Raw genomic sequence first — 25,080 nt, forward strand, 5'->3', positions numbered from 1 at the left:
TGAAAACTCAGGGTCTATGGTGACGAATCTCAAACCCTTCTCCTTGCCCTCTAACTCCGGACTTTATAGATGATGTTACCATACCAGGCAACATTAGCTTCTTTATCAGTGGCAACTTTGTTTATGAATACACTGAAATATGCATATTACAGTGAATCTCACCATAGAAACAGTTAATCAAATGCTTTATAATTATATTTTGGGTGGCTACTGAGAATAACCACTGTTTCTTCTTCAGGAGGACTGTCCTAAAATTACATTAATGAAGGTCAACCAAAACTAACATAACCATAAATAACATTTAACTACATTTCAATGGAGCTAAATTCAGCTTTCTAGATTCTCTGTGACTGCCATAGACCAGTATCTGTACACAGATATTGGCCTTGACTTTCACCCTTAATGCACTTCCCTTGAACCAATGTAAGTGAAATGTATTTGCTCTCAAAGCATATCCTTTACCCAGGCCCTTTCTTACACATTTGTTTTCCTTCATTTTGGAATTCATAAAGTTTTCCATGTTTAGCTCATTTTATTTTCTTGCTATGTAGCAATTTTAGAAGATTCTATTTTAGAAAGTTTAGTATAAAAAAATTGCAACTCTTCATCACGTGGTCAAAGGAACTCATTTTGCTACCAAATGGGAACCTTCCAGATGACCAAGAAAGAGACTATATAAATAAAAGGAAAGTATATTAGAACAACTGAGTTTTTATTTGCTTAATTTTTTTAGCATTGTGAATGTCTAAGTTTTTTACATCTTTAAGAATTACAATTATTCACTGTATGTCTCTTCTTGTAATTCTTTCTCCCAAAGCCAATTTATTGGAAACCTCATTAATATTTCATAACATTAGCTAAGTAGTTTGTCATCTTGTGACCTACTACTTTACACAAAAGCATAGACACACTTACTTTGGACAAGTCCATACCGTTTGACACACAAACAAAACTAGAAAATAGAATTCAGAAGCTCTCAACCCAGATCAGTTTTCCTTATTGGCCTGAGCTACTTCTAAATCTCTCTATTAATATCTTCATCACTTTCCTGACTGTGATACATATTATTTATTAGGAATTACATTTATATTGTATTTTAACACATCCTTTAAAATAGGATAACTTGGGGCCATAAAACTTTCTCTTTTAAAATTTTTCATTATCTTTAAGGAGTCGTACAAAGGTGTTTCCATTTAAGAAAGTGGTTTATGAATACAATGCATCTTGATCAATGTCAGTGCTTTCAACATTCTCACCATCCCTCTTCCCTTACTCTTAATTTTGTATGATATACATTCGATTCTTAGTTGCCATAAAACTTGCTTTTTCTGTATCCTCTTTATATGCATTTAGTCTCCTGTGATATTAATACTTGTGACACCTAGAAATGACAAAAGCCCATTTGGTTCAAACTCTTGGCCTATTCAGATTTTGATTGTAAAGCTTTCATTATAAATGCCATTCTAGAAACAATTTTGTTTTCAGATCCCAAGATTCATATTTATTGCATGTTCTCTGACAGAAATAATTTTACAGACATTTTGTGTGTGTGTGTGTGTGTGTGTGTGTGTGTGTGTGTGTGTGTGTGTGTGTGTGTTGCATGTGCCAGTACTGAGGCTTGAACTCAGGGCCTAGACATTGTCCCTTAGATTTTTCAATCAAGACTGGTGCTCTTTCACTTAAGCTATAGCTCCACTTCTAACTTTTGGCAGTTAATTGGTGGTAAGTTTTACAGACTTCCTCACCCAAAATTACTTCCAACCATGATTTCAGATCTCAGCCTCCTAAGCAGCTAGGATTGCAACTGTGAACCACTAGTGCCTTGCTTTTTACATTTCATCCATGAGCATTGTTCCCTAAGAGTAGGAGAATGGCAGAAAGCTTTTACAAAGAATCACAGTAGCTTACATGATAAACACGTGTACTGACATTGGGACATAAGGAGATATATTAATGAATGTGCAGAAATTTTGTATAGACCAACAGAAAACAATAAACTAGGAGTGAGTTTGATCAAAGCCACACTATCAGAAACAGTGCCAATGTTGATTTGTGTTACAAAAACGTAAGGAAGTGTAGGTATTTACATTTAACTATACAAAGAGAGAGAGAGAGAGAGAGAGAGAGAGAGAGAGAGAGAGAGAGAGAGAGAGAGAGAGAGAGAGAGAAACAGAATTATAAACTTAAAATATAAGGAGACTACAGCATGTGGGTAGTATAAGAAGGATCAAGGGAGGGAAACGGGTGTTCAAGGTTGAGTAGGTGGTAAGATAGACCTAAATTTTATATATACCTAATACACACACATTTATGTCTCCCTATACATATACAAATGTGTTCATATTTGATGTGCAATGTATTTATTTTCTCTCAAGCCCCTATTCATAAGAGATACAGGGAGCACCCAAACTTTCTAAATGAAGGGGCAGCTCTTTTGTTGGTAACAGTTTGTTCAGTACTCTTCCTTTTTAGGATAATCATGGATAAAATTATGGGTGGTGTCTTTGTGAGTCATTTAACTTTTACAATGAAACATGAATGTGATTATTCTTTTTAAGTTTTGTAGGTGGGTGGTGGTAAAGAAAAAATGTTAAAGGTAAAAATCACGACTTTTGTACAAATATAAATTGAACACATGTCAAAAATTCTATTGTTTATTAACTAATGTAGAAATTAGTAAGATATTCATGCCAATTCAAAGAGCATTGGAGGAACTAAGTTTACATCATCTAATAAACTATGATAAAAGGTTACTGGGTTAAATAAGACCTGTCTTACAAGCCAATAAATCATAACCTTTGGGATTAGTTGTTTCATGGGCTAGTTAATTTCTTTTAGATATTCATAAGTTAACATGTAACTACCCTGAATCTAGGCTCTTTAATAATTGGGAATCAATGAGTCAAAATAAATACATTCTTCTAAAATTTTGGGGGTATACTTGATCTCCAAATAACATTAGAAAATGTGCTCCAAACCATATTGCCTTATGTTCTTACCAGTGATGAGAGGTACTAGGACATATTGAGAAATGTTTGCATCTCAGCCCATACAGGTAAATAAATGCATACATGCTTTTGGTAAGGAGCCCCTACTGTCATTCCTCGAGACAGAAGCCAGGACTAGGATGCCCAGAAAGCAGGATTTACTTATCTAAAGGCGCTATCAAGAAGGAAAGCGGAGCCAATACTTACCTCTGCTTTTGCCCTATTTGGCAAAAGTCTGATAATGCATTCATTTATCTACTTAGTGATTGAAAGGGTATTTGTTGAGCATCTTCTATAGGGCAGGCATTAAGAATAAAGGTGACAAAAACAAAGTTCCTCCTCATAGGACAATAAAAGACCCTGAATAGAAAAAAACAATCCTTAGCAGAAAGAACAGTGCTGGAGGAATATCAATACCAAATTTCAAACTCTACTATAAAGCCATAGTAATCAAAATAGCTTGGTAATGGCACAAGAACAGACCTGAGGTCCAATAGAATAGAACTGAAGACCCAGAAATGAACCCACAGACCTATAGCCACCTAATCTTCGATAAGGGAGCTAAAAAATAGAATGGAAGAAAGACAGCCTCTTCAGTAAATGGTGCTGGCAAAATTGGTTAATTACCTGTAGAAAACTAAAGCTAGATTCGTATATATCACCCTGCATCAGAATCAACTCCTACTGGATCAAAGACCTTGGAGTCAAAGCAGACACCTGAAAACATTACAGAAAGGAATAGGAGAAACCCTAGGTCTTCTTGGCACAGGCCAATTTTCTTAATAAAGACCCAGAAACACAACAAATCAAAGAAAGGTTGGACAAATGGGATTGCATGAAGCTGCAGAGCTTCTGCATGGCAAAGAACATAGCAAGCAAGACCAATAGAAAGCCCCAGGATTCAATGAACAAGGTTATCATATCTAAAATATACCTGGAATTCAAAAAATTAAATCCCCCAACAACAAATCCTCAAAGAAACAACTGCATAATAAATAAGTAGGCTAAAGACTTAAAGAGAAACTCCTCTGAAGAGGAACTAAGAATGGCCAATAGACACATGAAGAAATGCTCAATCTCTCTAGCCATAAAAAAAATGCAAATCAAAACAACATTGAGACACCACCTCACTCCAATTAGAATGGCTATAATCAAGAACTCTAATAACAACAGATACTAGAGGGGATGTGTACAGAAGGGAACCCTACTACATTGTTGGTAGGAGTGTAAACTTGTTCAACCACTTTGGAAAGTAGTATGGAGGTTCCTCAAAGGACTCCACACAGAGCTCCCCTATGACCCAGCAATCCCAATTTTGGGTATTTACCCAACTGATCACAAACAAATACTAAGGCTACTAGCACAACTATGTTTATTACAGCATTATTTACCATAGCTAAGATATGGATCAAGAAAATGTGGTATATATACACAATGGAATTCTATGCCTCCATCAGAAAGAATGGCATTGCCACATTTGTTAGGAAATGGAAAGACTTGGAAACAATTATATTAAGTGAAGTAAGCCAGGCCCAAAGAAACATAGGTTTCCCTTATTTGTAATAATTAGTTATTTGTAATAACTAGTATGTGTCTGGGACAAACAGAAGAGGTCAGATAAGATGATGTTAAATATAATGAAGTGTTTTTTTTCTTTCTTGCTATTGTTTTTAATGTATTTATAAGGTACCATGCGATTTTTTTGTTGCTTTGTATGCCCCTCCTCCATGCTATAACCCCTGTTTTCACTGTATTTTATGTTGGTATAATCTGGGAAGGGGAAAGAGGTGGGAGGGCAGTGATGGTAGGGGAAAACAAAGGAGGAGGCAACAATGCTGGAAACGAAATGTATTCATTACCTTGCTCATATAACTGTAACCCCTCTATACAGTATTTTCATAATAACTTATTTAAAAAAAAAGAATGGCCAATAGACACATGAAGAAATGCTCAACTTCTCTAGCCATATAAGAAATGCAAATCAAAACAAAATTGAGATTCCACCTCACCCCAGTTAGAATGGCACGGAATGTTTAAGTAGGGATACAGGTTGACCCATTGTAACAATGAGATGTACAAGACTGTTGAACAACGAACTTTACAATTTAGGTGTGGGGGGAGGGAGTGTAGTTGTGGAAGTGGGGAGGGAAGGGTTGGTAAGGGAAAAACAAAGGAGGCAACAATGCTTGATAAAAAAAAATGTTAAAAAAGAAAGAAATCTAATAACAACAGATGCTGGAGGGGATGTGGCCAAAAGGAACCTTACTGCATTGTTTGTGGGAGTGGCAACTTCTTCAACTACTTTGGAAAGCAGTGTGGAGATTCCTCAAAAGACTCCACATAAAGCTCCCTATGACCTAGCAATCCCACTTCTGGGCATTTACCCAAATGATCACAAACACAAGGCTATACTGAAGCTACCAGAACAACTATATTTTTCACAGCATTATTTACCATAGCTAAGATATGGAACCAACCCAGATGCCCTTCAGTAGATGAATGGATCAAGAAAATGTGACATACCACACACACACACACACACACACACACACACACACACACACACACACACACACACACACACACACACACACACACACACACACACACACACACACACACACACACACACACACACACACACACACACACACACACCATGGAATTCTATGCCTCCATCAGAAAGAATGACACTGCCCAATCATTAGGAAATGGAAAGAATTGGAAAAAATTATATTAAGTGAAGTAAGCCAGGCCCAAAGAAACATAGGTCCTATGGTTTCCTTTATTTGCAATAACTAGTATAAGTCCAGAACAAGCAAAAAAGGTCAACAGTTATGTACATGTGACCATATAAGATGATGTTAAGTGAAATGAACCCCAAGATAAGGACACAAGTGTTTTTTTTTCTTGCTTGCTATTATTTTTAATGTATTTATAATGTACTATGTGATTTTTTTTGTTTCTTTTGTATGTTGTCCCCCCATGTTGTAACCCCTCTTTTTTTTACTGTATTTGGTTCCAGTGTCCTACATCTTGTATATACATTTTTCTAATTTGGGGAGGGGAAGGGAAACAACAAAAAGCTGAAATAAGGATACATTGTAACAATGAGATGTACAAGGCACCATGTTGAAAACGAACTTTACAACTTCGGGAGAGGGAGGAGTTGGAGAGGTGAGGAGGGAAGGGATGGTAGGGGAAAAACAAAGGAGGAGATAACAATGCTCGATAGGAAATGTACTCATTACCTTACTCATGTAACTGTAACCCCTCTGTACAGTATTTTTATAATAAAAAGCATATTAAAAAACACAAAGTTCCTGATCTTGTAGAATTTACCTACTACTAGAAAAGACAACAAATTAGAAAACTATTACAAGAATAATACAGTATTAGTTCAACCAAAATGTTCAACTGGATGTGAGGGCGATCTGGCTGCGACATCTGTCACCCCATTGATCGCCAGGGTTGATTCGCCTGACCTGGCTGGCTAGGCGGGTGTCCCCTTCCTCCCTCACCGCTCCATGTGCGTCCCTCCGGAAGCTGCGCGCTAGGTCGAAGAGGACCACCATCCCCGATACAGGAGGACCGGTCTTCGGTCAAGGGTATACGAGTAGCTGCGCTCCCTTGCTAGAACCTCCCAAACAAGCTCTCAAGGTCCAAAATGTTCAACTGATTAATGGATAAAATAATTTGTACATGTATACAAAGGAATTTTAATCAGCCATAAGAAAATAAAATCCCATTGTTTGCAAGAAAAAAAATGCAGAACTGGAGATCATTACCTTAAATGAAATTAAGCTAGGCACAGAAGGACTAGCACCCTGTTCTCACTCACATATGGAATCAAAGAAATACTGATCGTATAAAGAACGAGAAAGGAAGGGTAGCTGCCTGATATTGGGGAGAGTGGGAAGAATATGGAGAAGTTGAACAATTGGTAGTAAGTTACAGTTAGATCAGAATCAGAAACTGTATAGTATTGCACAGTGAAGTGACTATAAATAACAGTTGTGTCTGTACATCCCAAAAAGCTAGAACAAAGAATGTCAAATGTTTTCACCATGAAGAAATCATAGATTACTGAAAATATATACATGTAATTGGAGTTAAACATTCAGAATATATACAAATATTGAAACTTTGTGTGACACCCCATTTTATGGATAATTTTATGGTTTATCAGTTAAAATTTAGATGAAAATTTCTATGAGAAAGAAACAAAAAACAAAAAACAGAATGAGGGGCATCATGAGTGTACAGAGGGAAATGCAGGCTATTAATGGAATGGTCAAAATTCCCAGGAAGATTGGTAAGGTTGTAAAATGTGGCCCAGCCAGAACAATGGGACCAATGTCCAATATTCATCTTCTAACAAATGTCCCAGGCTCCCGGTACCTACTGTATAATTTCAGGTACCACCTGAAATTTCTATCCAATATTCATGCAGTTGACATGGGAATGGAGATCAGAGTAGCAAATAGAGCAAGCCACGCAAATAGTTCCCCCATTGAGACAAGAGTAGGTTCATGGCATGGGCTTTCAAACACACCTGAGTTTGAGTCTCATCTTTTCTACTTAGTATTGCAATGCTTTAGACAAGTTACTTGAATGTGTGAATGACACGTAATGATCACTGTCATTGGGAGAATTAAATGAAATAATCTCCAAAGAGTTCTTGGTACATAGGAAGTATTCAATAAATCATAGATTTTGCCCTTGTGATTCCTCTAGAAGGTAAGTCTTCTGAATCATCTTCATATAGTACTACTTGTCCAGCATCTTATTAGTACACATACAACTGGTCCTATTGTTGCCATAAAGATTTTCTTTTAACTTCATGGAAAGCAGACTCATTTTCACAGAGTTCAGGTACACACTGACCTGCAAGTCCACTGGATGTAAAATTATCCTAGCATAGCCAGGTGCTGGTGGCTCATAACTGTAATACTAGCTACTCAAGAGGCTGAGATTTGAAGATCACATTTCAAAGAGTTAGTAGGAAAGTCCATGAGACTCATCTCCAATTAACCACCAGAAAACCAGAAGTGGTGCTGTGGCTCAAAGTGGTAGAGTGCTCGCCTTGAGCAAAAGAGCTCAGGGACAGCGACGAGGCTTGAGTTCAAGCCCCATAACTCACACACACACACACACACACACACACACACACACACACACACACACACACACACACACACACACACACACACACACACACACACACACACACACACACACAAGAAACTATCCTAGCAACCAACTCAAACTTTGGGAAGTGATGGAAAGTTTGTAGGCTGAGTGTCACACAAATTGTTGAGCTCAGGCTTGAAGGTTCTTGGTAGGTGACAATTTTACAACTAAAATCATAATAATTTCAATGAAACTTCTATCCAGGTTCCTTTACTTTCCTTACCTATCTTATCCTCTCCTTTGTTTTCCTTTTGAGTTGTTTTCTCTTTGGGGAAGTTATGGGTTAGGAAGCTATTCATTAACTACTCCTAATTCTAATTTTCAATAAGATTTAGCAGGGATTAAACTGCCTCCTTGAAAAAAGAGATTAAATGTCTGCAAAGTCCATGAATTGATTTTCTAATTGTTTTGGTAATAATGTATTTTTCACTTGATAATGTTACTGAAAAAAATAATAATTCTAATTAAAATTTAAATGTACTTTTAACATTTTATGAGTCCTAGGGAGACAAAGTTTCCTTGTAGGGAATATATTAAGAACATGGGAGTATTTTCTAACCCCATAATTACTATGATCAGGGAAATTTCTGTAATCCATTCCATTGCAATTAAATGATATACCCCAGACCACTCAAGATATGTTTTATGAAGAGGAAATGGATTTTTTACAGCTGCTCACCCAAGAGTGCACTCTTCATGCAACTCTGGGCATATTCAGCACATGTGCTAAAATAACAGACTTCAACTTTTGTAGCTTCCTAATGTCTTTCAGAAAATTTTTTCCTGACACAAATTACCTACTTTTGTACCTGAAATCCCCTTGATTATACTTGAGTGGGAGTCAGCACACAAGAAGCAGCTATAGAGAGGCTTGTGTATTTACTCACCCACCTCTTCAGAAATTAGCAGGTATTCAGCCTTGTCCCCATATCCTGCACAAACCATTATTGCCCCTTTTCCTGTAAAATCTGCTATGAACCATATGGAGAAGCTTAGATATTCTTACTATATTCATTGGTTGGATGTCACTCAGTCTTACAGCTGGAAAATATTTTCTATAAGATGAGTGTTTACAAGAAAGCCTCACAGAGAGAGGAAGATGGGGGAGAGAAAGAGGGAAAATAATCCAAGTCAGAGTCAAGGTAGGGTTATAGAGAGTAGATTTCATGGTCCAACTGTTCCATCATTAAGAATAATTATTTGTGCCTGTCCTGGGGCTTAAACTCAGGGCTTGGGCACTATCCTTGAGTTTGGTTTCCTCAAGGATAGTACTCTACCACTGGAGCCACAGCTCCACTTCCAGTATTTGCTGGTTAGTTAGAGTTAACTCTCTTCTCAGGCTGGCTTTGAACCATGATCCTCAGACCTCAGCCTCTTAAGTTGCTAGAGTTACCGGCATGAGCCACTTGCCCTCAGCCCACTACAAATAATCTTTAAATCCTCTAAATCGCATTTAATTGATCTTGATGTGATAGGTATTAGGATCTTCCTTGCGGATAGCAAATACCTAGCTATGATAAAGAAGAATTGAATGCCTACTCATCTCCACAAAAATCTGAGAGGCTGAGTATTACTAGCCTTGTTTTCAAGATTGAGGAAATTAAAGTGCCATGGCCTTGCATGAGACTTCAAAGGCACCCCATAATTAGGCAGAAAAATCTGAATCCAGCCTTATCTGCCTAAAGACCATGTTCTCTCTGCCACATCTCCCTTCTCCTTGGTTGGCATGCTGAAGGATATGAGCATCTTCACATCCTTCCATTCTAAACCCCTTGGAAATAATTTCCTGACAGTGAATTACCTTAATAATGCTGTAGTTTGTTTCCAAGGGAGAATATTGGCCTTCAGAATAGACCTCATCTACCAGCTTTCTATTTCTAAAAGGCATTTGATGATTCCCTGTTCAGAGCTCATATAGCTGTCAGAAGATACTGTGTAATTTATCCTTAGGGATCGTTAACATTCCCCCCACCCTAAGAGAGATGTCAGGTGCTCTTCGAAATTGAAATGAATGCTGAGCTCCCTCGGTACTGGTCCTATAGATCAGTGGCCATCACTAATAAAATGTCTCCTTGGAATTGCAGAGACAAAGTAGTTAGACAGCCAAAAGGCCTCTTCATGGTTCCTGTGCTTATTAGCATCCTCACTGGTGATAGCTGGGTTTCTCAAGTTATTTTCATTTTGCAGAACATTCATGGGAATTTGGATGATGTCTAAGGAAATGCTTTCCTTAAGCCACTGGTTTTAAAGGGAGGCGGCCAAGCACACACCCATCTGGCACTGAAATTCCTTCAGTCTGAGACAGAAAGGGAATTTTGGATGCCTGAAGAGAAGAAGCACAAATAAAGACTTCATGCTTCTGTTTTAACAATATGGAATTTGGAGCTCTTTTCTGTCAGTCTCCACGAAGCCTCTTTTAGAAGCTCTGAATGGAAGGAAAGCAGAACAAAGTGAGCCAGTCTGCCCCTCCAGTCCTATTTCCTGATGTCAACAATTCCAGTTCATCCTCCATCCACGCTCAGTGCCTTCCATTCTGTGAACTTCGGACTCTTGTCCTGAATTTATGCAAGAATTTGACATTAACCTGCTGTTCTCTGGGGTCTGCAGAGTGTACACTCCCTACCATTTCCCACTAATTCTAATTCTAAATGTCACAGCTTCTCTTAAAATACTTCCAGCTGCTGTCAGAGTAAACACACAGATTTGTCTCTCCTGGGCTGGGTTGTAAGATCATGGCATAAAGAAGAGCATGGATTTAAATCCATTTTTGGCCTTACCACTGGAAAAGGGTGATTGTCTTTATCCCCATACCTTCCTGAGAATTCCAGAGGCTAAGATATATCATCTCACCTGGCCCTCATGGACTCTCAGACTATATCTCTTTCTCAACTCTCTCCTCACCTCTGGTTGGTCACACAATTCCTCCCCCACCTGTTTTGGAGCATCTCTCTAAAGTGCATTTGCACTCACCACACCTTCCTGCCCACTGACTATCCAAATGTAAGGACGACACCAGTCTATTTTCAGTCTTTAGGCCCACTCACAGTGGGTTGCCAATAATCAGCCCATGTTATCCCTATATCTCCTACACTGGATTGCTCAGCTATTCTAGCCACTGGGAATATCTGTGCCCACTACCTATCTGTTATATCCTAAGTCCTCAGGCTGGACCTTCTCTTTTACTACTCATTACTTTCCCCCAAGTTTCTCTACCCTATTATGCACCCCTGGAAGTAAACGCCTTATGAACTGCAATAATGATGCCTTATGCTCTGAATTATGATAGGATTTGGCCAGAAGAATATTGGGAGGCACCAATGAGGACAAAGTCTCTGACTTCTCCAATCACAGTTCCTCTCAACTCAGATTACTGTACTGCAGATACAGCACATTCCCTAAGTTCCAATAACTGCATTCTCTCTCTTCCTCAACCCCACCTCATCCTCACCCTTATTTTCTCCCTCTTCTCCCACTCCTTACCTCCCTCCTCCTTGTTCCTCTTCTTTTTCCTCTCCTTTTAGGCCTGTACGTGTTAATGGTTCTCTATTTTTGCACTTCTTGGAATTATCAAACATCCCTGATTGGTTTTACTTAGTGTTGACTATTCTTTATGAATACTCCTTACATTAAATTCTCCAAGCTTCCTACTTGGAAAATCCCATCTGTTTACTACTAGGACTTACTCAGGTTGACATATTATCCTCCAGGCTAAATTTATTCATAAAATTTGTTTCTATTTAGTATCTTCCATCTCTGACTTCAAGATAGCAAAATAGATTTTCTGCCTTCAGGGAGCTTACAGTATACTAGGATAACATGTAAAACAAACAAATATAACAAATAATGTTGATGATTGTTAGAAAAACAATGTGGAGACAGCCCAAGGATGTAATCTAGGGTGCAGAGAAATCATCCTATGATATGAGCAATCCTCTGTTCTTTTGTACACAGGAATACATTGCAGTGCACACTACATTTTGACTGTGTAGTTATTACTTAATGTACACCTTTTTCTCTACTCCTACTGCCTAATAAGCTTTCTGAGAATGGAAACTGTCTTTTTACTTTTGCATCTGTCACATTCCTTAGCCCACTGCCTTGGGATATTGTAAATTCTCAGCAAGTGTTTGTCCAGTTGAATTGGATTGTACCTTTAGAACATTTGTGAAGACCTCAGCTCTAGCCTACCCATGGAAAGTTGTATGTTACCATCTGCAGGATGGTAAGATTCCACTCTTTCTGAACTACTGAACTCACAGAAAACTTAACCACTATAGAAAGCAAATGGATCCACCAAGCCTCCTAAACATGGGTAGATGGTTTTGCTAGATACTGTCAATTTGTTAGAGTTATTTGCCAATGTGCTTTGGAGTTATTACTTGTCAGGGGAAATAGTTGGACTTTTCCTCCTCCTCCTCCTCCTCCTCCTCCTCCTCCTCCTCCTCCTCCTCCTCCTCTTCCTCCTCCTCTTCCTCCTCTTCCTCCTCCTCCTCCTCTTCCTCCTCCTCCTCCTCCTCCTCCTCTTCTTCTTCTTCTTCTTCTTCTTCTTCTTCTTCTTCTTCTTCTTCTTCTTCTTCTTCTTCTTCTTCTTCTTCTTCTTCTTCTTCTTCTTCTTCTTCTTCTTCTTCTTCTTCTTCTTCTTCCTTCTTCTTCTTCTTCTTCTTCTTCTTCTTCTTCTTCTTCTTCTTCTTCTTCTTCTTCTTCTTCTTCTTCTTCTCCTCCTCCTCCTCCTCCTCCTCCTCCTCCTCCTCCTCCTCCTCCTCCTCCTCCTCCTCCTCCTCCTCCTCCTTCTCCTCCTCCTCCTCCTCCTCCTCCTCCTCCTCCTTCTCCTCCTTCTTCTTTCTCTTCCTCTTCCTCTTCTTCCTATTCCTCTTTCTCTTCCTCTTCTTCTTTTTTTGCCTTACCAGCTTGTGTTGCATTTAACAGCATCATGGCTGAATTCTGTGGGACATGAATGAATTTAAGGGAAATAAGAAGTCCACTCCAGTCTGAGGATTTTTAAAACCTTAGCAAGTGTGGAGAAAATCCAAGCAGCATTAAGAGCATAAAAGGTCTCAGGAACAATGAAGTAATTATTGTATAAAACGATATTGTTTTCAGTACAGGGGGCTCACACCTGTAATCCTAGCTACACAGGAGGCTGAGATCTGAGGATCATAGTTCAATGCCTTCCTGGGAAGCAAAGTCTGTGAGACTATTATCTCCAATAAACCACTCAGAAAACCGGAAGTGGTGCTGTGGCTCAAGTGGTAGAGTGCTAGCCTTGAGCTGAAGAGCTGAGGGACAGCACCCAGGCCCAGAGTTCAAGACCCATGACTGACAAAAAAAATTACTGTCTTTACAATGTTTGGCTTACTTAGCAGGAAGAAAAGTAAAATAAATCAGAAATGATAAAGTGAGAATTTACAGAGATAAGAATACTCTGGAGCTCAGCATTTATCTGGCAGCCTCCACTTTGATTGTTAGTTTAATAGTTAATTAGTTAGCTGGTGGGTAGGTTTTGAGAAAATGGTTTTTTTAAGAGCATTGAATTCAACCCAAAAGACAGGTACAATACACTGGGCCTCTAGTATCCTTATATAATATAAGATAGTGCTTAATTTTAAACTTCTTGTAATAAATATGTGATCTACAAAGTCCATATTAACCAACTTTAAATAAGGTGTATGATTTCCAAACTAGTCAGCAGACTAGAAGACAGAAAATTAAATCAATCTAAAAAGAGGCAAGATAGAAAGGAAATAAAACCTGGAAAATATGATGAACAAATATCCAAAACAAAGATGAATGAATGAATCCAATGAACGAATAAATAAATCCAGTCTAAAAATTATCACTATACACATATACATAAACATACTGTAGGTAAAAAATCAAATACAGGGACACTAGAGTTTGTAAACTCAACTCCAATATACTCATAAGAGAATACCCCAAAACCACAAGGCCAGAGGAAGACTGTAAATGAAATGATGAGAAAGATATCATAGTGTAATACTCTGTAAAAGGAAGGAGATATAACTGGCTCTGTGTCACGTTAGAAAAAGCTAGACTTCAGGACAGAAGCATTAAGTACATATGAAGATGACTACATATGAATAAAATTTCAATTTACCAGAAAGATAGAGTTTTAGATTTATATGCCCCTAGGAGCACAACCTTACAAAATATATTTTTTTAATTGCTAGAAGTCCAGGAAAAAGGAAATGCTCAAAATCACAGTAGGGCATTTTCATACACATCTCCCTATTTTGATACATCAGAAAGACAATAAATCATAAAGGAGTTAAAGTTTGAAGAACAGTTAATAAATTTCATCTAATAGATATCCATAGAACAATGGAACAATTGGAAACACTTTCTTTATATGCACTGTGCATGAAAATAAATAATGTAGCAGACCATGAAGCAAATCTCAAAAAAACCAAAAGAACTGAACCAATGCAACAGTGATACTCACAAGATATGTGTTAGAAATGAACTTTACAACTTGCAAGGGAGGGGGTTCGGGGGGAGGGAATGCAGGAGAAAATGAAGGAGGGGGTAACAATGTTTGAGAACAATTGTACTCATTTCCTTACTTTTGTAACTGTAAACCCTCTGTACATCACCTTTACAATAAAAATAAAGCCCATAGTATATAATAGTTAAATTAAAGAGAGATTCATAGTGGAAAAACATGACTAGGGAAGCTCCATAATTGTCAATATTTTCAAAGAGAATAAGTCATAAAAAAGAAACCCAGAAATTAATAAATGTATAGAACTGAATAATAACTAATCTGAACTGATGGAGAAGCAAAAGCAGTCCAGGGCAGAGACAGGCTGGGGGGCAGGGAGAACTTCCCTTAAGGAAACTTTCTAGGGGCTTTCTTGTGGCTTAATGTTAATGCTGGAGACAGAGGAAATCTTCAAGATAATAGCTCTGCAACTGAACCTAGCATTCAACTCAAGAAGTTAGAGAACTGGTCCGGAGGAAGATGGCAGAGGAGAAGCTGGAGGCTAAACAAGCTCCCACATAGAAAGCAGTTTTAGTGTTCCAATGAACAGTCTTAGGCTAGAGAATCACACCAAATGTGACATCACCATACAGGGAGTTTGGCCAGAGAGGAAAAATCCTGGCAGCTTGGTCAAAGAGACAGATCTGAGCACTTGCCGGTGTCCACGGCGTTATCAACAGAGAGAGCTCAGGACAAAGGCGCCAGATGGGGTGTGTGAATGGATTCTACTCACCACCAACAAGAACTGACAAGGAGCAGAAATCTTCATCCTGCTGATCACAGACAAGGGATGGCCCAGAAACCAATAGACTAGTGTGAGTACACCCAAGACACCCTCACTCCTTCTCATGGAGCAGTGGTGGGAAGGTAGTCCCTCCTCCACCACCAGAGAAGAACTCTGTCTTTGATACTGACAAAGGCCCAGTAGAGCAGCTAGGTCCAACTCAGGCCCTTGGAGAAAACAATAAGAGCAATACACCAGGTCACAGGAGCCTGACCTGACCTGCCAGGCTCAGCTCCACCCAGGGGAAAGTCAGCCTTCCTAGGCAGAAGAAGCTCCACCCCAGAGAGAGACTTTATTCACTGGGTAAACAGATTCAGAGACTGCCCCTCCTAACAGCAGCCTAGACAAACAATTGAAACTCAGTCAACATAAACCCTGAGAATGGCTCCAGGCTGGGCTCTCTGAGTGTAGCTCCTGCTACACTTTTTCCTGAGAGGAAAAAGCTACTGTTTGCTGAAAAGCATCAAACTTACCCAGAACCTAGTCTCATCACAGCATCTCCAAACTAGAGGAAACAGGCATCGCCCTCTTTTGTGATACTCAAAGCCGATCTCCCTCCCACTGAACTAGCCTGGGAGGAGGATCACAAAGTACTGGGTTAGGCAGAGCAAACTGACTTAAGAAGCCACGGAAAACCGAAAACCACAGGCAAACCAGAGACTCCAGAAACTGGTTACAGACACAGGAGAGATACAAGATCTTCCCCCACCTCCCTCCCCAAAAAAATCAAATAACTCATTTTTCTACCTGTTTTTTTTAATTTTTAAAAAAATTGTTTTCTTTTTTTTTATACTTTTTATGTTAGGTGTGTGTGTGTGTGTGTGTGTGTGTGTGTGTGTGTGTGTGTGTGTGTGTGTGTGTGTGTGTGTTATCTCTTTTAACCTTTCGGTCCTTTGTATTTTTTTGTGTGTGACTTAAATGCTGTTCTACTCATCCCCATATATATATACCCATCTTCCATTATTTGACCTTAGCCTTCATTGTGTGCATACTTAATTCAGAAATTGATTACTCAACTCACAACCTCTTAGGCTTAACTACTTTAATAGTAGTATTATTTCTTTCTCTTTTTTTTGGAGGGGGGTCCGGTCATGGGGCCTGAACTCTGGGCCTGGGCGCTGGCCCTCAGCAATTCAGCTCAAGGCTAGCTAGCACTCTACCACTTGAGCCACAGCGCCACTTCCTGCTTTTTTCTTTTTGCTTATGTGGTGCTGAGGAATCAAACCCAGGGCCTCATGCATGCAAGGCAAGCGCTCTACCACTGAGCCACCTTCCCAGCCCTAGTAGTATTATTTCTTTATGCCTATATAATATTTAAGTATTACATTTTAATTTTTAATTTTTTGATTTTTCCTTTTTATCTCTCTCTTCCTGTCATCCTGTTCTTTTCCTCTATCAGTATTATTTATTTATACTTATATAATTTTAAGTGTTTCATTTTTTAAATTTAAATTTTTGTTTTTTCATTTTTTCTTGTTTCTTTATCTCTCTCCTTTCATTCTGTTCTATCCATTTCCTCTCCGAAATTAGGACTTGGTTAAATTCACTCTTTCCTTTTACCTCTCCACATCCTTCTAATCCTATTTTTCCCCACAATTCTACCTAAACCTATTAATTTCTGGTCTGCTGAATCCCTCTGTGATGTTCTTAGCCCATTAATCCATAGTTGTTTGATGTTGAATAGATTATATCTGTTGAACTAGATTGTATCTGCAGCCATTTTGACTACAACTACAGGACTCTGGTTGACGTTTGCCTTAAAATAGTGCCCTAGCGCGAAATTAGTGTAACTTTTATAACAAATGGGCAGAACAAGCCAGAGAAACACAAGAAAAATGGCAAGTCCAGGTATTTCAACTCCCAGTCATGATAATCAGGTGACAGAACAGTTAATGGATAATCCAGAAGAGAGTTCCCAAAAAGCACTACAAATATACTGGTAAACATGGTGAATTAAAAGATTGAAAGCCTGCAAAGGACTCAGTGTTAGCATGATAGGGAGCAAGACGAGGCTATCCAAAGATTAATACAGGAACTGCGAGCATGATGAGGCTAACTAAAAATTATTATAGGAATCTCGTGAGCATGAGGAAGCTAATCAAAGATTATTACAGGAATTGCATGAGCAGGCTGAGAACAGTCAAAGAGTAATACAGGAATTGTGTGAGCGTGAGGAAGCTAATCAAAGAGTAATACAGGAATTGCGTGAGCAGGATGAAAATAGACAAAGATCACTAAAGGCATTCATGGAATCCATAAAGAGACAGCTGAAGGAATCCAGGGAGATTACAAAAGGAATAATGAATGGAGCCCATTCTCATGGAGAGTCCAATGAAACCATAACCAATCAACTAAGTGATTTGAAAATAAATACTGAACACCAAATTAAGGAAGAAGTCCATACAAGATCTAAACAAAGCTCCAACAAATAAGTTGAATCCATAAAGGCAACCAATTAGAAGGAAAGGAAATAAAAAACAAAGTAGAAAGTCTTGACAGTACGTTAAACCATGCAGAAGATCAAATCTCCAGGATTGAAGACAGACTAGATATTATAGAGAAAGAACATACAACTATACAAGACAAATTCAAAAAATATGATAGATCTATAGCACATTTAGAAGACACCATCAGAAGGCCTAATCTGAGGATAATGGATGTAGAGGAGCACCTAGAGACACAAGTTAGCAGTCTAGGAAATTTGTTTAACAGGATCCTAGCAGAGAACTTCCCAAACATGCACAAAGATAGGCCTGATCAGACACAAGAAGCTTTTAGAACCCCAAATAGACCAGACCAGAACAGGAAATCCCACTGTCACATTATAATCCACACAGGATCAATTCAGACCATGGAAAGGATACTTAAAGCTGTCAAGGAGAAAAGCTCAATCACCTATAAAGGGAAACCAATCAAAATAACCTCAGATTTCTCAGCAGAGACAATTAAAGCAAGAAGAGCCTGGAATGGTATATGCCATGACCTAAAGACAAACAACTATCAACCAAGAATACTGTACCCAGCTAAACTCTCCTTCATAATCAAAAGTTAAATAAAAACCTTCCAGAGCAAAGAAAACTGAAACAATATATCTCTACCAAACCATCCCTACAAAAGATACTTAAAGATGTCCTACACATAGAAAACCAACAAGGATAAGAAACTGCACCCAAACTGAGAATCCAAGAACCATAGGAAGAACTCAGTTGTCACAACCCCCAAGGAGGTGCATAACATGGGAAGAACTACCAAACATCTCTAAGTCCTAACTCTCAATATTAATGGACATAACTCTCCAGTTAAGCAACAGACTGTCTAGTTGGATTAAAAATCAAGATCCTTCTATCATTTGCCTTCAAGAGTCACACCTTGAAAGTGAAAGGCTGGAATAAAATCTACCAAGCAAATGGCCCCCATAAACAGGCGGGACTTACAATCCTAATATCAGATAAAATAGACTTCAAATTAAAATTAGTGAGAAGAGATATAAAGAAGGTCGATACATACTAATTAAGGGATCTGTCCTTCAAGAAGTTGTTACAATTCTAAATATCTATTCACCAAACAAAGGAGCACCCAAATTTATCCAAGAAACACTACTTTCCCTCAAATCTCACATAGATCCAAAGACATTAATGTTGGGGACTTTAACACACCACTATCTCCACTACATAAGTCAACCTGGCAAAAACTCAACAGAGAAACCGCAGATCTAAACAACTGCATAGATCAACTAGATTTAACAGACATCTACCCAATATTTCACCCAGAAGTTTCAGAATACACACTCTTCTCAGCAGCACACAGAACGTTTTCTAAAAATAGACTACATTTTAGGCCACAAAGCAAATGTGTCCGAAATTCAGAATGCCCTGCATTCTCTCAGACCACAAGGGAATAAAATTAGACCTCAACACCAAAAGCCACCAAAGAAAAGTCCTTTAACACATGGAGGCTGAACAACACATTGTTGAATCACCAGTGAGTCATGGAAGAGATTAGAAAGGAAATTCAAATGTTCATGCTATTCAACAAAAATGAACACACAAATTACCAGATCCTCTGGGACACAGCAAAGGCAGTACTCAGAGGCAAGTTTATAGCTCTGAGTTCCTCCATCAACAAAATGGAGATATCTGAAGCCAACAATTTAATGAGACATCTGAATCTCCTTGTAAAAGAGCAGCAAGCTAAACCCCAATCTAGTAGATGGAAAGAAATAATTAAAATTAAATCAGAATTAAATGAATTAGAAATTTAAAAAACCATAGAATGAATGAAACAAAGAGTTGGTTCTTCAAAAAAATTAACAAAATTGACAGACCCTTAGTAAATCTTATCAGAAAAAGAAGAGAACACACCCAAATAGACAAACTCAGAGATGAGAATGGAAACATCACCACAGAAACAACCAAGATTCAGAATATTTTAAGGGAATACTTCTCAAACCTTTATGCTAATAAGTGAGAATCTGGAAGAAATGGACAATTTCCTAGCAAATATCAACATACTGAAACTAAATCAAGAAGAGTTAAACCAACTCAACAGATCTATATCAAGCATCAAAATAGAAACACCAATAAGAGACCTCCCATCTAAGAAAAGCCCAGGACAGGATAGATTTTAAGCAGAATTCCACAAGGCTGTAAAAGCAGAACTCACACCAATACTCCTCCAACTCTTCAATGAAATTGAAAGAGAAAGTTCACTACCAAACTCTTTCTATGAAGCCATCCTAACCCTCATCCCAAAACCAGGCAGGGATTCATCAAAGCAAGAGAACTATAGACCCATTTCTTTATGAAGATCAATGCAAAACTTCTCAACAAAATTTTAGCCAATCAATTTCAACACCTCATCAAAAAAAAGCATACAGTACAATCAAACAGGATTCATTTCAGGGATGCAAAGTTGGTTCAATATACGCAAATTAATATAATTCATCACATCAACAAAAGCAAGGATAAGAACCACATAGTTATCTCATAGATGCAGAAAAAGGATTTGACAAGATCCAACACCCCTTTATGATGAAGGCTCTGGAAAAACTAGGAATCCATGGAACATCCTCAATACAATAAAGGCTGTATAAGACAAACCTACAGTCAGCATTATACTTAATTGCAAAAAACTAAAGCCATTTCCTCTAAAGTCAGGAATGAGACAAAGATGTCCACTCTCCCCACTTCTCTTCAGTTTAGTATTAGAATGCCCAGCTACAGCAATAAGACAAGATGCAAACATCAAGGGGATCCAAATAGGGAAAGCTGAAGTAAAACTCTCCTTCTTTGCAGATGACATGATCTTGTATTTAAAGAATCCCACGGACTCCACTCCCAAATTATTTGAGCTGACTTTGTCAACGTTGCAGGGTATAAAATCAACCCTCAAAAATCAAAGACTTTTCTGTATGCCAACAATGAGAAGAGCACAGTTGAAATCAGGAAAGCCACTCCTTTTTAACAGCCCCACAAAAAAATAAAATACCTAGGATTTAACTAAAGAAGTGAAGGACCTCTACAATGAAAACTTGAAAAACCTGAAAAAGGAAATCAAAGCAGAACTTGGGAAGTGGAAAAACCTCCCATGCTCCTGGATCAGAAAGATCAATATTGTGAAAATGGCTATACTTCCCAAGGATTCAATGCGATCCCTATCAATATTCCAACCTCACTCTTCAAGGAAATAGAAGAGGCAATCCAAAAATTCATGTGGAACAATAAAAGACCCCGAATAGCAAAAATGATCCTTAATAGAAAGAATAGTGATGGAGGAATATCAATACCAAATTTCAAACTCTACTATAAAGCCATAGTAATCAAAACAGCTTGGTACTAGCATAAGAACAGACCTGAGGACCAATGGAATAGAATTGAAAACTCAGAAATGAACCCACAGACCTATATCTACCTAATCTTCGATAAGGGAGCTAAAAAATAGAATGGAAGAAAGACAGCCTCTTCAGTAAATGGTACTGGCAAAATTGGTTAATTACCTGTAAAAAACTAAAGATAGATTCATATATATCACCCTGCATCAGAATCAACTCCAAATGGATCAAAGACCTCAAAGTCAAAGCAAACACTCTGAAAACATTACAGAAAGGAATAGGAGAAACCCTAGGTCTCCATGGCACAGGCCAAAATTTTCTTAATAGAGATCCAGAAACACAACAAATCAAAGAAAGGTTGGACAAATGGGATTGCATGAAGCTGCAGAGCTTATGCATGCAAAGAACATAGCAAGCAAGATCAATAGAAAGCCCAAGAATTAGAAGATCTTCACTAGCCATATAATGGATAAGGGTCTCATATCTGAAATATGCTTAGAACTCAAAAAATTAAATCCCCCAACAACAAATCCTCAAAGAAATAACTGCCCAACTTCTCTGAAGAGGAAATAAGAATGGCCAATAGACATATGAAGAAATGCTCAACCTCTCTAGCCCTAAAAGAAATGTAAATCAAAACAACATTGAGATTTCACCTCACCCTAGTTAGAGTGGCTAGGAACCTTACTCCATTGTTGGTGGGAGTGTAAACTTGTTCAACTACTTTGGAAAGCAGTATGGAGGTTCCTCAAAAGACTCTACATAGAGCTCCCCTATGACCCAGCAATCCCACTTTGGGGCATTTACCCAAATGATCACAGACAAGACCATACTAAAACTACCAGCACAACTATGTTTGTTGTAACATTATTTACCATAGCTAAGTTATGAAACCAACCAGATGCCCCTCAGTAGATGAATGGATTAAGAAAAGTGGTATATATACACAATGGAATTCTATGCCTCCATCAGAAAGAATGATATCACCCCATTTGTACAACTACTTAAAGATAAAAAAAATATAAAATAACTAAATAAAACATAGTATCCTAATAAAGCAATATAAGATCTGCCTCCAAACTGACAGATTAGTGTGTTAGTCAAAAATCGGTAGATATTTGTTTTTTAGAATTAGAAATTGATTCTGAAGCCAGGCGCCAGTGGCTCACACCTGTAATCCTAGCTACATAGGAGGCTGAGATCTGAGGATTATGGTTCAAAGCCAGCTCGGGCAGGAAGGTCTGTGAGACTCTTATCTCCAATAAAACACTCAGAAAACTGGAAATGGTTCTGTGGCTCAAGTGGTAGAGCGCCAGCCTTGAGCTGAAGAGTTGAGGGGCAGCACCCAGGCCCAGAGTCAAGCCCCATGACCAACAACAAAAAAAAAGACAAAGAAAAAGATTCTGACATTTTTCTGGAAGAGCTAATGGGTAAGAACGGTTACAAAACAGGGACAGGAGGGAGGGTTCTTGCCTGATAGATGTCATGACTGTGTCCCTGTCACCTCCTCTCTAGCACTTGAGATTGTTAGTCATTTTTTGCTGATCTGGAAGTGAGAAAGGTTACTTTGTTATTATTACTTTTAAAATTGACATGGCAATATCTATTGAAATCCATACACAATGGAATTGTAAATTAGAAGGAAAAGCATTTGGGAACTACATAGTAGAATTAAACATTCATATATAATATAGTCTACATTCCACTCTAGAGAATGTTGATGATAGCAAGAAAGCTGGAGAAAAAAATTAAATTTCCATTGTCATGAAAATAAATACAATGAGATAATATACAGGAAAAGAAGAAAATTCTATAGCCATTCATGATAGCAAACGTGTTGAATGAAAAAAAGAAAGATGCAGAAATATATCTGCAGTAAATACCTAAAAAGCTGATAATATAATTATCTCTCTTTGTGTGTGTGTGTGTGTGTGTGTGTGTGTGTGTGTGTGTGTGTGTTTGTAAATGTGTTCTGCAAAACCATAAAGAAAAAAAGTAGTGGTTAACATGTAAGCAGGATGGGAATGATAGGTACAACCTAGAGGACATATAGTGAGGAATGAAGGGATCAGAAATTGGCTGTCAAGGGTCCTGGAAATATTTCTTGATTGCATTACAGATATATGTGTACTTTTAATATTATCACTTCTAGTAATAAGGATTTGTATTCTCTAAAATCTTCTGTGGGTTTGGTGCATTTCACAATCAAACCATCAATCAAGCTGCCAGAAGGTACAGGGCTGCAATGAGAATCCACAAGATAGGCCTAGTAGCTTTTCAAGGATGAAGTAGACAGACGCCTCTATGTGCCTCTGAAACTGGTGAAAAGTGAGAAGAATGCTTTTAAATGGGGCAGAGGCTTCTCTTGCTGCCGGTGGAGTTTGCTGAGGATTTCATGACTGTAAGAAGTAAATGCCCAATTTGTGAAGGAAAGCTTAAGCAAAAGGATATTGACTTTGTTTTGTTTCCAGGAAGGTGCAGCCTTGCAGTCCTGCAGTCACAAAGATCCTGCTGTCCTTTATGACTATCAGGACATTTGTGTCAGTTATTTGCAGAAATAAAAAGTTTATTTTCCCTCATCTAGAAGCAAGTCCGGAAGTAGACAGTGCTGCATTATTCAAAGGCTAGTCACAGTTTCTAAATCCAGATACTTCTGTCTTTCCATGCTTCCATTTTTAGTGTGCAGCCATTTCTCCCATGCAGCTTCTACCTTCTCATCTACCTTTAATGCAGCATTAAGGACATTTCCACCAACTACCAACTCCTGTCAGTAGAGTAAAGGCTTTCCTAGAATATATCCAGCCATATCATAGTGGCCAGAATGGTATCAGGTGACCAATTCACACTGCAGGAAGCCTGGAGGAAGTAATTAGTTTGCCACCACAGCAAGTAGTAAGAACAGGCAAAAGGTAAGAGAGAGAGAGAGTAAGGGTACAAGGGTTTCTGAGCAGCTAATCAGCAGAATTGTTGAAAAACCCCACTCAGAATTCTTCCTCTTTTCTCTCCAGGTGCCAGTCTAAGTAATGACCTATTTAAATATTTCACCTTCCATCACACCTATGGAGATACCATGAGTGTCCTAAACCCAAAGCAGATGAATGTTGCTGCTGCTGTCTGGTCTGTTGTCGCTTACGTCGTTGCAGACCTAGAAGAAATGCTACCCAGAACCTAACATTAGCAAGAAAGAAGGTATTTTCATCTTGCTAACCAGGAATCCTGGGTCAACAGCTTCGGGAACACAGCTCTTCACGTAATAGCTTATCTGATCCATCTTCAAAGCACAAGTCTTTTTTGTACTTCCTGTTATCCTCTTTTTCAATATTTTCTAAATTGTCTACCATTTTTTAGGATAAAGAATGACCTCTACCACCTCTACAGAATCAAAATACAGTGGGGCTCAGAGTAAGGGTATTTCTTTATACCATCTTTTTTAAAAATACTGTTTCTACTTTAATAATAAACACGGAATGTATCTTTGGAGGATCTCTGGTTGTCTCTGTTCATTTTCAGACACTAAATATGACAAGACCAATTTTTGTTATTGATTCAGTATGAGGATAATTATACAATATAGTGATAATTAAAAGTATGGAGGTATTTTACTTTCTAGTTTGTAAATTTTATGTAACAAAGTTTTCAAATGAGATGTGAATTTTTAATTTGCAGGAGAGAAGGATGTTACCATTTGGGGAAAAATCAAGATAGATAATCAATTGCCTTGTTATATATAAATGATCTAATTAGACAAGAATCCCATTTGATATTTATGTTTTAAATATGTCATATA

General features: G+C 38.2%; 1 protein-coding gene across 1 annotated transcript in view; it reads left to right on the forward strand.

The window, feature by feature from the left end:
* The window catches only part of Cpq (carboxypeptidase Q), a 425,857-nt gene extending 401,081 nt beyond the window's left edge, over positions 1–24,776 (forward strand). Inside the window, exon 8 of the mRNA XM_069991811.1 lies at positions 24,302–24,776. Coding sequence (XP_069847912.1) covers positions 24,302–24,465 — 164 coding nt within the window. The 3' untranslated portion in view covers positions 24,466–24,776. The remainder of the gene's footprint in view (positions 1–24,301) is intronic.
* Positions 24,777–25,080: the final 304 nt, after the last annotated feature.

This window comes from Dipodomys merriami, unplaced genomic scaffold (assembly GCF_024711535.1).
Source record: "Dipodomys merriami isolate MVZ:Mamm:240054 unplaced genomic scaffold, mDipMer1.0.p SCAF_4, whole genome shotgun sequence".
NCBI lineage: Eukaryota > Metazoa > Chordata > Mammalia > Rodentia > Heteromyidae > Dipodomys > Dipodomys merriami.